Genomic DNA, 13992 nt, shown 5'->3' with positions numbered 1-13992 from the left:
AGAGATGCTTTTCAAGGCCTTGTCTCAGAAATAAGTTAATTTGAAAGAAAACAGGACTAATGAGTGTAGATGTCCTGTAGACATCTGGGATGTGAAGAAAGGACTGCGTGTTTTTCATTTAGGAAAAGCAATGAGCTTGGTATGAAGGTGCCCCCTGTTGTGTGAGAGATTAACTGAACCCTTCAGAGAGCTGGAGCCTCCAGGTGTCCAAACAGGGAATTGATGGTCAACTACTCACCGGGAGTTCCCCTTGGGATGGGAGAGTAACCCTGAGTGAGATTCAGGGAAGGGGACAATTTACCAACAAAAGGTGAAGAGTTCAAAAGGAAATGTTTATAGGAATGAGGGAGAGGCGCAAACAAAAGGGAATGCACTCCTGTGGGTGAAGCAGGGAAGCCAGGATACCGGGAATCACCAGTTGGTCAACTCCCGCAGAAGGAAGGGCTGTCTTGAGCTGCATCAGTGAAGCACGAATCCCAGGATCTGGTTTACACAAACGCAGCCTATTCAACTTTGGGGTTCTCTTCTCACTGGAAAACTGGAAATGATGACCCAAGGGCAGGTCACAGACAGCGAAATCGTTTGCATAAGCTTTCCCCGACATTTCTCCTCCAACTCTTTCCCAAACGCCCCCAGCCAAGGGTAGGGAATGCCGGCTCTAACCGGAAAGGAAGGCCGGAGGCAACCGCACCTGCGCCACCTTGCAGGGGTGTCGCGGCCCAGTGTGGGCTTAGGGATGCATTTCTGGTGTTCAGAGACCCAACGAGTGGCTGGACTCGGTGGAGCCAGGGTAGAGCCGCCTCCGGGGCACGCGGGCCTCACCCACGCCGCTGGGCGTTCGGAAACCACGGGCGCTGCGGCTGGGTCTGGGGTGGCGGAGCCGCCCGGCGGGTCCAGCCGGAAGTTCTGCTGGGCAGGACCGGTGGGAGTGCAACCGGCGTGGGCGGGGCCGGCGGCGAAGGGGTTAATGCCAGCCCCGCCCCGCGCTCTGACTCAGTTTCACCAGAAACTAGAAAGGCGGGGAGGAGGCAGCCAATCTTCCGCGCAGCCAGAGCCGGGCGGAAGCCGGGCGGGATCGTCGGCGGTCCCACCCCGTTCACCTGCGCAGGTAGCTGGGGCGGACGGTAGGCGGACGCCCAGCGGGCTCCGAGCATGTTTGGCGGACGTCCGCTCTGTGTTGGGGTACGCGAGCTCCTGAGCGGTGTTCTGCCGGACGTCGGCGGTCGGGTCCGAGTGTGCGTGGGCGGATCGGCCTGCGTGCGCCTCCTCGTTCCCAGTGCCCCGCGCCCCTACCCGAGCTGATCAGGTGTGTCTCCTCTGTCTCCTCCCATCTCAGGTCACAAGCACCCTCGGAACCCGGAGGCTCGCACTGTGAAGGTGACCCCCGCCTCGGGGAGGCGGGCGACGGCCCCTGGGAGCACGATGGCGGGCCGCCGCCTGGCGCGGGCCAGCATCTCTGCGGTCGGAGTATGGCTCCTTTGCGCGCTTGGCCTCCAGGCCACCGAGACTGAGCTGCCGTCCGCACCCGCTGAGCTTCCCGGGGGAGCCGCCTGCTTGAGCCGCTTTACCAGCGGGGTGCCGTCCTTTGTGCTGGACACCGAAGCCTCCGTCAGCAACGGGGCCACCTTCCTGGGTTCCCCGACGGCGCGCCGCGGCTGGGACTGCGTGCGCTCCTGCTGCACCACTCAGAACTGCAACCTGGCGCTGGTGGAGCTGCAGCCAGACGGCGGCGAGGACGCCATCTCTGCCTGCTTCCTCATGAACTGCCTGTACGAGCAGAACTTCGTGTGCAAGTTCGCTCCGAAGGAGGGCTTCATCAACTATCTTACCCAGGAGCTTTACCGCTCCTACCGCGAGCTGCGGACTCGAGGCTTTGGAGGTGAGGAAAGTTGCAGGCCTGAAGGGCTAGGCAAGTTATGGAGGCTTGGCGAAGACAACAAAAAGGAATTAGGGAGGAGAGCCCTTCCGTGGACTCCCTTTGAAGTAGGCAGTATTTTGTAAACAAAGGGGATGGGAGATTGGGGAAGGATGGCTTCTCAGGGCTGAGGTTCTGGCTCCTGAAGGATGTTCAGAGTTGGTTATAGACTGGTTGAAGGCCTAGCCCAGGATGTGCCTATGAGAGAAGTGAAGTGACTTTCTAGGTTTCGCTACCTCTGTCTCTGATAGGCAAAGTCAGGGAACATTGATGCGCCCAAGTGACTACTAGAAAGGCATCCTGACCAAGCATTGTCTTGGGCCGTTTGAGGCCTTGACAAAATGAGCCTGACCGTGGTCTTCTCCGGTGGCTGCATAAGGTATAGGTTAGTGTCTCTGCCCTGGGAATAGATTGGCCTTTTGCAGGTGGGACCAATGATATAACCAGGTCCCCAGACAATACAGGACAAACTTAGGCAAAGGTTTTCCTGAGGGAGAGGGACTGTGCTGTGGGTCCAGTCCCATAGACACTCTCTGGCGAGGGGTGAGGAGGGCCACTGGGGTGAGTCAACCTGCTGGTATGTGTATCTGGTAGGTGAGGGTTGTCAGCTGGCCCAGCAGGTGTGTGTGCCTGTCCACGTGAGCCAAGCAGGGCTGGACCTGCTTAGGATATGGTAGGCCTGGCTGTCTGTTTACCTTGTTTACTCTCGATGATGGAGGCAAAATGGGGAATAAGCCTTTGGCCTGACTGGGCAGTGACCTGTGAGCAGGACTGCAGCAGCCTACTGTCTCGTTCTCTCCGCCTGTTGGTGTTGACAGGTGGGGATTTGGGACAGGAGTGGGTCACAGTTATAACTGATGCTGGCTCTCTTAACATTTTACTCACTGTGCGTTCCCGTCTGTCCCCACTCTTCTGGAAGACGGTGCTACTTGTAGAGTAGTAGGAAACTTTCTAGAGTAGTAGGAAACTGAGCCTCCTGTGTTAAATTATTTGCTGGTATAGTGGTGCACATCTTTCATCCCAGCATTTTAGAGGCAGAGGCAGGCAGATCTCAGAGTCCAAGGCCAGCCTGGTCTACAGAGTGAGTCCCAGGACAGCCAGGGCTACACAGAGAAGCCCTGTTTCAAAAAACAAACAAGCAGAAATAAAGAAAAGAAAAAAAATTGTTTACCCAGGACAACATCCCTAAAGGGGCCTCACTTTAGGGGCCTACTCCAGAAGTCCTACTGTTTGCCATAGGACCACCTCCTTAGTAGAACAGGGTGGAAACCCAGCAGTGAACAGAACCAGAGTGTGGAGTGCAGGGAGCAGGACCAGATAGGGCCAGTGCAACAGACCCTTTCTCTCCAGGCTTCTTCCTACTAGGACCTATGGTAGACTAAGGGTCTGCTCTTCTCTCTAACCTTCCAACAGCTCTCCTTGACCTCTGGGGAGAGCCCAGGTGGGGATTCTGGAAAGTGGGGGATGCTGTGATGTAGGTGTCTCACTTGGTTAGGGTTGGAGCCTGTTCCACAAGGAAGCAGCCTTGGAGTAGGTGGTGATGACTCCTATTGGCTGTGGTACCTTCTCTACTCTTGACCAAACCTCACAGGACTCCCTTCCCCGGCCAGAACCTGAGTCTCTGGATCTGGGCCACTTAGTCCTAGGGCCAGCCTTCCTCTTTCGGAAACTCCCAGAAATGGTCCATTTGGCGTGAGATAGGCCAGAATGGGGATTTCCTGGAACATTTGAGGAGCTGGGTAGGGCTCAGGTGTTGTGTGCACTCCCGGCCATTCTCGGCTGTATCAGGGATACTGTAGGAAGTCCAGAAGTTTCATGTCGGTGGTCCCCCGCATCAGCCAAGTAGCCTAGAGGGGATGTGTCAAGAAACCTAAGCTGTTGGTTGATTCCTGTGTTGGTTAAACGAATCCTTCCCAGAATGTGGCTTGGGTCCCTTTTCCCAGCTTGTGGCTAGGCCAGACAAGAAGACTCCAGCCCAGTAACTTGTTCTTCTTTCCCTTGTGTCTGTATCCTCTCACCCTGGCCTGGTGGCTTGGGAGGTGGAGTCTGCAGTTCCTCGGATATGTCCTGAGGCCTGGTTTTATTGCCATTCCAGCCCTTTGCTCTCTGAGGGTAGGAAGAAGGGAGTGGTAGGTAGGGTAGGGCTTTTGCCCCTTGGTCTTGGGGCTTGGTGAGAGCAGATGGGGGTGGGGGTGGGGCTGCTCCTTATTCAGAGGCTGATGCTTGCTTGCCACTTTCACTTAGTGGGGGTGGGTGGATGTAGCCCACCCATCTGCTTTCCCCCCTTCCTATTGCAGGCAGCTTTTGCATAATAAAAACAGGTTCAGCCCAGCCTGGGCTTACACTCAGGGTCTGGTAAATACAGCCCAGCCCTTGGCAGCCCTGTTTCCAGGTAACCACAGTCTGTTCCTCTTGACTTCTTGCTTCCTTCTCTTTTTGTCCTTCAGGTTCCCTGCTTTCTCCTTCTTTTCTTTCTTTCTTGATTTTACCCTGAGTCTAACCTCAAACTTCACCAGTCAAGCAAGGCTCCCACCAGCAAGCTACATCCCTGGCCCTTTTTGCAAACCTTTGAGATGGGGTCCCACTAGGCCGACATGGAACTAGTTCTGTAGCCCACTTGAACTTAGATCCTTCTGCCCCTGTCTTTCCAGTAATTGGAGTTACAGACCTGTGAGACTAGGCCCATTCAACCCTGCCTTCTCCCCGAGTCCTTGTGAAACCTTGTCTCTCCCATCCATCACTGTCACAAAGTCTTCTCATCTCTGTGACTCAGCCCCCATGGCTGTTCTTATCTCCTTTGCTCTCTGAGCACTCTTACCCTCCACATAACCCGCTGTGGAGCCACCCTTGATACAGTTCTACCCGTAGGCTTAAGGTATGCACTTGCACGATAGCTCGCCAGAAGCATCATTTATAATAATGAAGGATTGGAAACAGCTTTGGTGTATGTCAGCACATCTTTTAATTGAATGCTGTGATGCTCTTTGAAAAACGGCGGAACCGGGCTGGCAAGATGGCCGAGTGGCTGAAGGTGCTTGGCACCAAGCCTGGCAATTTGAGTTTGATGTCCAGAGCCCACTTGGTAGAGGAGGAAACTGACTGCTGTACATTGACCTCCACACACATGCCTTGTCATGCCCTGCCCACAACACATACACAGCATATACATACTAGACAAACAGATGTACTGCAATAATAATAAACCTGAAGGCAAGGTTTAGGAAGGAGATGATTTTAAATACTTTCCCGCGGCCTGACGTGATCGCTCATATCCGTAATCTCAGCACTGGGGAGACTGAGGCTCGGGTCTGAAAGCCAGCCTGGACCGCACAGTAAGTTTCAGGCTAGATTACATAGTGAGACCCTGTCTAAATCAGAGAGAAAGAAAAAAACCAAACTGTCTTTTTGATAGATTCTCTTCTCTCTACCCACTTTCTCACTCTAGTGAAACGTGCCTTTTACTCTAAGGAACACTAGGGGGTTTGGGTGTGTTGGTTTGGTTTTACATTTGTATGGTTCTTTGTCAAGGTGTGCTTTCTACTCACCAAGATCAGAGGAATCTGTTCTCTCTTCACTGTGTGTTTCCTGGGCATCAAGCTCAGGTCAGGCTTGCTGGCAGATACCTTCCCCCTGCTGAGACATCTTACTGACTCAAAAGTCACATTTTAGATAGATAGAGTGTGAGAGCAGTGGAGATAGACAGCCCTGGGTTCAAATCTCACTTCTAACACTTAAACACTGAATCATGGCACGAGAGCTCAGTTCCCCACAGTTATGTTGGATAGAAACTGAGCCATGCCTCTTGTGTGTCGATTTTTCTCATCCAGTAAGAGTGACCCGACAGTTGTAGCAGGGTGGTTATGAAGCTAAGTGGTCTCAGTGGTAAATTTTTTAGGCTTTCTGTGCCATACACCACGTAGTATATGTGGCGATGGAAAAGCAGCCGTAGGTGACCTATATGTAGACAACCTACAGACACCTATCCCCCATCTGCTGGGTATCAAGCCTAGGCCGTGTGCATTCCAGAGCACTCTGCCACGGAACTACACCATTTACCTAATCTCCAGCACACGCTCACTGTATCCCCCAGATTAGCAGCTTTTTTAGGTCGCACGTCCCCACATCAGTCAATAGCCCTGGTCTCTCTGGAACACCCACACTCATCTCCCTCTGAGCCAGGGTGTGTGTACAATGTGGGTCAGATTCAGCTTTTCTGAAAGCTTCTTTCTTTGTCTGGTTTCTCTTCTGCTTAGCCCTGGGTCTTCCTTCCCCATTCCCAGACCTTTCGTGAGAAGCTGGAAGTGTCTGCCCATCGATGTTTCTCTAATCTGTCCTTACTTCCGGTGGCTGCCTATGACTCAGACCTCTCCTGTTACGTGCCTCCTGAATGAACCTCTTGCCCTTGTCCACCTGCCAGCCTTCGTACTTTATAGAAACTCTTCCAGTCAGATGTTTAAATGCTGATGCCCAAGGCAAGGGTACCTAAAGGTCCCTCCCACAGGACTCCTGGACCTCATGCACATCACAGAGGTCAAGGACTAGGGTAGCCAGGCTCGAATAACTCCACTCCACTGCTCACAGCCACTGTCTGGTCTCTTCCTGTATCACTGTTTAATGTTTGACTGCCGCTCCTGGTGTATCCAAGCACTGGGATGTAGTGTTCAGAAAACTTTGAGGTTTGTCTCAGCCTGGCCTCCTTACGGTCACAGAAGCAGCTCTGCAGATTCCTAATTCCTTTTTACTTTAGTGTGTGCATATGTGTACTGCATGTAAAGGCAGAGGTGGATATCAAGTACTTCCCTTAATTATTCCTTTGTTAATAAATAAAACAAGTCTTGGTTGTTTGGTTTGGTTTTTGAGACAGGATCTCATGATGTAGCTCAAACTGGCCTCAGACCCACAGAGATCCATCTGTCTCTGCCTCTGGAGTGCTGGGATTAAAGACGCCTGGTTCCGCCTCATTTTTAGAGGCAGGGTCTCTTTGAGAGACTGCAGCTCACTAATGCTGTGGCCAGTGAGCTCCAGAGATTATATTGTCTCTGCCTCTAGTGCTGGGATTACACGTGTGGAAAAGCCACCAAGCCTCTTTTCACATGGATGCTGAGGATTTGAACTCAGAACCTTCTGAGTCCATGGCAGACGCCTTACTAACTGAGCCAACTCTCCAGCACAGTTTACAAACACCCCCTGTTCCCCATAATCAAGTCAAAACCAAAACGAATCTGTCTTCCCTTCTGTTGAAAGCTTCTCTCTCCTCTGATAGCCCACTCTGCTGCCTTCTGCCTCATGTCACGTCATGATAGTGTCTGTTTTTTGATTCTTTTTAGCCAGTTATAGTGGCACATGGGAAATAGAAGCAGTCAGTCTATTTCTGTGAACTCAAGGGCAGCCTCCATAGTGGATTCTAGGCCAGCCACGGACACACAGTGAGACCCTGATTCAGATAAAAGCAATTGTGTCTGTATGTATGCATGTGGGCTTGTGCACATGGGCAGGCCGTGTTTTTCCCTTTTGGTGGTTTGGTTTGGTTTTGGTTTTGAGATAGGATCTTGCTATGTAGTGAAAGCTGACATGGACCTCTGTATAGAAAAACTGGTCTTAGTTCACAATCCTCTTCTCTCTCCAGACTCTCAAGTGTAAGGATTGTAAATGTGTGCCACCAGAGCCAGGTTTCTGTTTCTTGCTTTTTGGTGTGTGTGTGTGGACTTAGACACTTGTGTACGAAGTGTGGGTGTGGACGCACACATTTGTGTATGGATGTGTGTAGAGGTCAGAGGACAATCTCAGGTATCATTCCTCAGGAGCCATCATCTTTTTGTTTTTGTCTGACAATGGATTTCTCACTGGTCTGAAACTCAGCAAGTAGGCTAGGCTAGCCAGCCAGTGAGCCCCAGATATTCTCCTGTGTCTGCCTCCCCAACCAGCACTGGGATTGTAAGTGAATGACATTTAATCTGGATTTTTGAAATGGTTTCTGGGAATTGAACTCAAGTCCTTATGCTTGCAAGGAAATGCTTTAGTGATACAGAGCGTTCTCCCTGCTCTGCTCCACGCTCTGCTCTGCTCTCTGCTCTGCTCTCTGCTCTACGCTCTACGCTCTCCACTCTGCTCTGCTGTATCCTAACCCTAACCCTGGCGAGCGAGATCGAGGGCCTTGCTCACGTGAGTCAATAGCTCAACACTTTAACATTTCCGTTTTTTACAGCGTCAGATATCCAGGTAATGTCCTAGAAGTCCTTTATGTCTTCATTTATGCAAAGACTCTTTCCAAATAAAGTCGTATTCATGGGTTCTAGAAGTTCTGTGGGTGTAAGGATGGGGGCTGTCCAGCCCATCTTTAGCAGGAATCCATCTTTGTGCTTATCTCTCTGACAGGACCCCTAGCTCTCAGGTGAAGGAAGCCTCAAGCTGTCAGGACCAGGAAGGGTGTGGCTCCTGGAAATTCCCTGTTGTTGATGGCAGAGGCACCCTGTCCCATGGTCCCTCACCCTGGAGCCACCAAGGCCACTCAGCTGAAGGCCTCTGTCCAGATTCTCAGCATGGTCTAGGCTAGTGAGGAGTGATGATGCCTTTGCTGTTGCTGTTGTTGTTGTTGTTGTGTATGTGTGTATCTCTCACCATTGTATGTCTAGTGTACTACTTGGTACTACATATGTGCCTGGTGCCCATGGAGGCCAGAAGAGGGCATCAGAAAACCTGCAGCTGGGGTTATGGATGGTTCTGAGCCATTGTTCTTAACCACTGAGCCACCTCTCAGGACCATTCCACCCATAAGCACCTGTTTGCTTGTTTGTTTGTTTGTCAAAATGTAATCTTACACATCCTAGCCTGAGTTTAGACTTTTTATCCTCCTGCTTCCACCTCTTGAATGTTAGACTCATGGGCATATAGCACCACTGTTTTATTTAGCACTAGGGAGTCTATCCTGCTGTATGTCAGTGCTGAATGAGCAGTCCACCAATAGAGCTACACCTGAAGCCCCAGAGGAAAAGTGACTTTTTTTATCACATGCTTTTTTGATTGGCTTTAAAAGAAATTGTTATTTTAACTTTTTTAAGTAGTCAGCAGAAGTACCTGCTTATTGTAGGAAATAAGAGCAGATTCGCGCCCCCCCACCCCCCGCAGTGTACATCAAACACAGATTTTTCTCCTAAATGAGATTACATAATCTAACACATAGTATCCAGTTGCTTGCTACTAGTCATAATGTAACTGCATAGAGAGCAAGGTTGTGGCTTTATTGAGAGCCCTCTCTGTGCCTGTGCAGGCTACTGAGTCCTAGGTTGGCTACCACCCGTCTCGTTTACCAAGAGAAACTTGGTCTACCCACTGACGGTTAATTTTACTTCCATTTCTCTCAGGTTCCCGGATCCCTCGAATCTGGATGGGCATAGACTTGAAGGTCCAGCTGCAGAAGCCCCTGGTACTGAAAGAGGCAGATAACACAGACTGGCACCTACTGCAAGGTGACAGTGATGTCAGAGTAGAGGTGAGACGCTGGGCTGGACCCCTGACCTTCCCACAGCTTCCTAGGACTCCTTCAGGGGCTGTAGGCCAACCACTGGCTCATTTGGTGTTGGTTAGAAAAGAGAGCATGATTCATCTGATATCCAGGCTGTGTGCTCTCCCGGGGGAAGTGGGGCATGGCTGGGAGGACCCGGGGTTGTCAGAGAACATCAGGAAGTGGCCAGGCTTCATGACCAGTGTCGTGTATAGAGAAAACGTCCAGAAGAAGTGGAGCTGTGGGGACTTAAGGAGGGAACCTACCTGTTCCAACTGACAAGAACTGACTCAGACCAACCAGAGGAAACAGCCAACCTGACTATCACTGTGCTAACTGCCAAGCAGACAGAAGGTGACAGGGGGTGGACATGAGGTGCCTGGAGCCCCCCTACCCCCACTGATAACCCTCTAGTCCGAATTGACAAGTTCTTCTCTATCTAGATTATTGCCTCGCATCCTACAAGGTGGGCCGCTGCCGGGGCTCCTTCCCACGCTGGTACTACGACCCCAAGGAACAGATCTGCAAAAGTTTCACTTTTGGAGGTTGCCTGGGCAACAAGAACAACTACCTTCGTGAGGAAGAGTGCATGCTAGCCTGCAAGGATGTACAAGGTGGGTCTGTGAAAGGCAGCTTTAGAGCCCAGGTGACTTGGCCCAGGGTGGGTAGTTTTTCAGGTCTGGAAAGTGGACTAGGGGTCCCCCACCCACCCACCCCATCATCTCAGCATTGTTAGAGTCTGGCCACACCCCCTATTATTCCTGTGTTCTCCCCCCTAGGAATCTCACCGAAAAGGCACCATCCAGGTGAGTTTTACTTCTTTTCTTTCCTCCTTTCTTCCCCCTTGTCTTGGTCTTCAGCCCATATGATGACTATACCCCTGCCAACCCTGATTTTGCTCAGCTCCCGCCACCCCAGTGTTAATACAAACACCTAACCCTCCCAACTCAGCAGCTTCCTGTCAGGATCTGCCCGGTTTACAGATGGGAGGAGCTAGGGTTGGTGAGCAGTGGGCTCATGGGAGGCCCAGGCAGATGCTGGTCGCTTGGCACTCGGTGCCTAAGCTTCACCTCCCCCCTCCAGTGTGCTCCGGCAGCTGCCATGCCACCCAGTTCCGCTGTAGCAATGGCTGCTGTATCGATGGCTTCCTGGAGTGTGATGACACGCCAGACTGCCCTGATGGCTCCGACGAGGCCACCTGTGAAAAATGTGAGCTGGGGATAGGAGATGGGGCAGGGGCAGGTGGTGATCCTAACAGCTCTCCTGTATGCCTCTGGGTTCCCCATGGTTGGCCCTAGCCTCTGACCTCTCATCTCTGCAGACACCAGCGGCTTTGATGAGCTTCAGAATATCCATTTCCTCAGTGACAGAGGTGAGTCTCCCTGTTCCTCTGTGTCACAACAGGTTCTGGCACTGCTGTCCCCACTCCACCCAACCGGCAGTGTCCAGGGGGTTCACTATGTGTACAGGCTGTGGACACACAGGCAGGGCCCTCTTAACTCATCTCCCAGACACCACTAGTCACTCGTCTGATTATTTCCATTACTGCAGGCTCGTCAAACATATCACTAAATCATATGTGTTCAGGAAATTTCATAGTGCTGTTATACATGGAAAGCCACCACGACTTGACACACTGAAAGCCACCCACCTAGCATCGCAGGGAACTGTGCTTATGTCCAACCACTACTGGGGGATGAGGGGAAAAACAAAACAAAACAAAACTACCCAATATGCAAACGTAACATGTATGAAAAATAAAGATAATAGCCTGCTGATGATGGCTTATGCCAGGAAGATCAGAAGTTCAAGGTCAGCTTCTGCTAAATAGAGTTTAGAGTTAGCCTGGGATACACAGTCAGCTTCTCTATTATAGGAAAAATTGGCTAGGCATGGTGGTCCGTGCCTTTAATCCCAGGCAGATGCAGGCAGATAGATCTCTGAGTGCCAGGAAAGTTAGGGCTACACGAAGAACGTCTACTTCGGGGAAAACTGGGAAGGGGGACAACATTTGAAATGTAAATAAATAAAATAACTAATAGAAAAGAAAATCTACCTCAAACCAACCCCCCCAAAACCCAACCACTTCAGCTCAGTGTGTTGAACCTTCATACTGCTACAACTCTTTAATACAGTTCCTCATGTTGTGGGACCTCCAACCATAAAATTATTTCCGTTGCTACTGCATAGCTAATTTTACTACTGTTAATGAATCGGTAATGTCAACATCTGTTTCCTAGCGGTTTTAGGTGAAAGGTCACTCCCAGGTGTTGAGACCCTCTGCTTAAGCTGGGTACTCTTTCTTGCCTAAAGCCCACCCCTTTGGTTAAAAGTTCAAATTACTTGGTGGTAGGAATCAGAGACCTTGACACAGAGAAATTACATTGAAAAAGGAAACTTTGAGGCCAACAAGATGGTTTAACAGGGATAAAGGCACTTAGGCACTTGCTACCAAGCCTGTTGCCCTGAGCGTGATCCTTAGAATTCATCCTGTTGAAAAGTGACTCCAGTTTGTCCTCCGGCCTCCCTGTGCACGTGCACATAAGTAAACAAATAATGTACCCAGGCATATCTTTAAAATAGAGTCTAAGTAGTAGTTCTCTTAGAGCCGAAGATTGCTATCCCTTCTTGCCTTTAGTGAAGCCACATCTGCCCTCAGCCTGGCATAGGGGGTGCTTAGCTATCGTCCTGTGGGGCCTGACGGGTGGCAGCAGGGTGGCTCTTTGGGCTCACTTGCCCCTTCGTATGCTCCCTTACCACAGGGTACTGTGCAGAGCTGCCAGACACTGGGTTTTGCAAGGAGAACATCCCACGCTGGTATTACAACCCATTCAGTGAACGCTGTGCCCGCTTCACCTATGGTGGTTGCTATGGGAACAAGAACAACTTTGAGGAGGAACAGCAGTGTCTTGAGTCCTGCCGTGGCATCTCCAGTGAGCAGAGTGGCAGTAGCAGGGTGAAGGGGAAGATTTGGCTAGGCCTGGGCTGGTCCCTCCTCTATAAGTGACTTGATGGCCATGGAGAGGGTGGCAGGGGGCTGTGGTACTGGAACAGGTGAGTCTAAGGACTTACCTAGTGCCGACTGGTTTCTCTATGTCACTTTGCAGAGAAGGATGTGTTTGGTCTTCGGAGGGAAGGCTCCATTCCCACTGTAGGTAAGCCTAGTCTGTCCTGTCACCAGTGTGGATATGTAGGTGTCAATTCAGGAACTGGCAGCATGTGATTGCTTGTGAATGCCCAGCCATGCTGAGAGGATCCTGAGATTACCCAGAGTGCACTTGAGTAGTGAGGCCTGGCGTAGGGTAAAGGAGAGGAACAGTGAATTGCTTGCCAATTGTCAGGTGTCAGAGCCCCTCTGGGCTTCTGGAAGCAGCTATTCTGAAGGTCTGAGATGAGTGTTCATCTGCTTCTATACATGACATCCCGGTCTTTGTCCATTCCACAGAGTGAGGGAGGTGGGTGTCAGACCAGGCAGGCCTTAGTAATACCTCATTCTGCCTTCCCCCCAGGCTCTGCGGAGGTAGCTATTGCTGTACTTCTGGTCATCTGCATCATAGTGGTCTTAACCATCCTGGGCTACTGTTTCTTCAAGAACCAAAGAAAGGAATTCCACAGACCCCTGCACCACCCACCTCCCACACCAGCCAGCTCCACTGTTTCCACCACAGAGGACACAGAGCACCTGGTTTACAATCACACAACCCAGCCTCTCTGAGCCTGGGACTCGAGCCCGTCTTACCAGGTCCTGCTTGCCAAGACAGAAGCTAGGACCTGGAAAAACCTGGGGACCAGACTCTTCCTACCTCTTTCCTGGGCATACTTACTATGTCTCAGAAGACAGATCTCTGAGCCTCTCGCAGGAGTCTCAGCTGCACTCAGGCCAGTTCTGGAGAAGGCCCAAGAGTCTGGGAGGAGCAGAGCAGCCTTGAGCCAGGAGTACTGTACATAGAAGGACCTGCTTATCCAAGAGCCAGAGGAAGTTGGTGTTTTGTGTCTTGTTCAAAGCTGCCCATCACCATCCGATGACGCTAGGACCTTGAGTGGTATCAGAGGCCAGAAGCCACACACTACCTTCCACATCTGTCCCTCCACTCTGCAACAGGCTGAAGGATGTGTGTCTCTGCACACACTGAAGGATGTGTCTTTGTAGTTTGTGCTGTAAATAATTGCTTTGGGGGCCCCAGGGTCATAGCTCAGTGGTAGAGTGTGTGTGGTCACCCTGAGCGCTTTACACTGAACCACAAGCTACATTAAATTACAGAATAAAGTGTTGTGTTTTGTTGAGCTACTCCCACCCCACCCCCACCCTCTTAGTTTCCAGTGCTGACATGAAACTTGCTGTGTGCACAGCAGGTGCTCTACCACTGAGCTATCTCCAGCCCTGTTTTGTGGGGTTGCTGGGGGAGATTGAACTCCTGTCCAACCGGCTCAGCCTTTGGCCACCCTGTCCAGCAGGTTTTCCCTGTCTCCTGAAACTGCCCTGGCTCCTCAGGGTGGAGGAAAGTGTCACCTTTGACCACCAGAGTGGAGAGCCATGGGGACGTTGGCCCCGCTGTGCAGGGTTTCTCTGGTTGCC

At 51.3% G+C, this 13992-nt stretch overlaps 2 protein-coding genes across 8 annotated transcripts in view; one reads left to right on the top strand and one right to left on the bottom strand.

Annotated features, from left to right (window-relative positions):
- Nucleotides 1-1340, bottom strand: part of Ppp1r14d (protein phosphatase 1 regulatory inhibitor subunit 14D) — a 22227-nt gene extending 20887 nt beyond the window's left edge. For 2 of the 6 annotated variants that reach the window (XM_021156815.3, XM_021156817.3), the window contains exon 1: nucleotides 406-958. The gene's annotated coding sequence lies outside the window, so the exon portion shown is untranslated. Of the gene's footprint in view, nucleotides 1-405; nucleotides 959-1100 lie in introns of those variants that run through there. The other 4 variants (XM_085834560.1, XM_085834559.1, XM_085834562.1 and 1 more) reach the window with 4 other exon arrangements.
- Spint1 (serine peptidase inhibitor, Kunitz type 1) lies at nucleotides 1002-13992 on the top strand. 2 transcript variants are annotated; one of them, XM_029474722.2, is made up of 11 exons: nucleotides 1002-1108; nucleotides 1337-1879; nucleotides 9277-9404; nucleotides 9632-9770; nucleotides 9860-10030; nucleotides 10196-10222; nucleotides 10500-10625; nucleotides 10738-10788; nucleotides 12179-12349; nucleotides 12524-12571; nucleotides 12926-13992. In XM_029474722.2, the coding sequence occupies exons 2-11, from the start codon at nucleotides 1423-1425 to the stop codon at nucleotides 13129-13131; spliced, it is 1524 nt and encodes a 507-aa protein (XP_029330582.1). In that variant the 5' UTR covers nucleotides 1002-1108; nucleotides 1337-1422; the 3' UTR covers nucleotides 13132-13992. The 2 variants fall into 2 exon arrangements, with proteins under 2 accessions (XP_029330582.1, XP_029330583.1); XM_029474723.2 differs by having other exon boundaries at nucleotides 1064-1182.

This window comes from Mus caroli, unplaced genomic scaffold (assembly GCF_978045245.1).
Source record: "Mus caroli unplaced genomic scaffold, Mus_caroli_1 scaffold_2, whole genome shotgun sequence".
Taxonomy (NCBI): domain Eukaryota; kingdom Metazoa; phylum Chordata; class Mammalia; order Rodentia; family Muridae; genus Mus; species Mus caroli.
This window is presented reverse-complemented; position numbering and strand designations above follow the sequence as displayed.

Coding starts and splice junctions, on each gene's coding strand:
- Spint1 (XM_029474722.2), top strand. CDS start 1,423: ATGGCGGGCCGCCGCCTGGCGCGGGCCAGCATCTCTGCGGTCGGAGTA. Junction 1,880..9,276: donor GCGGACTCGAGGCTTTGGAG/GTGAGGAAAGTT, acceptor CATTTCTCTCAG/GTTCCCGGATCCCTCGAATC. Junction 9,405..9,631: donor ACAGTGATGTCAGAGTAGAG/GTGAGACGCTGG, acceptor TGTCGTGTATAG/AGAAAACGTCCAGAAGAAGT.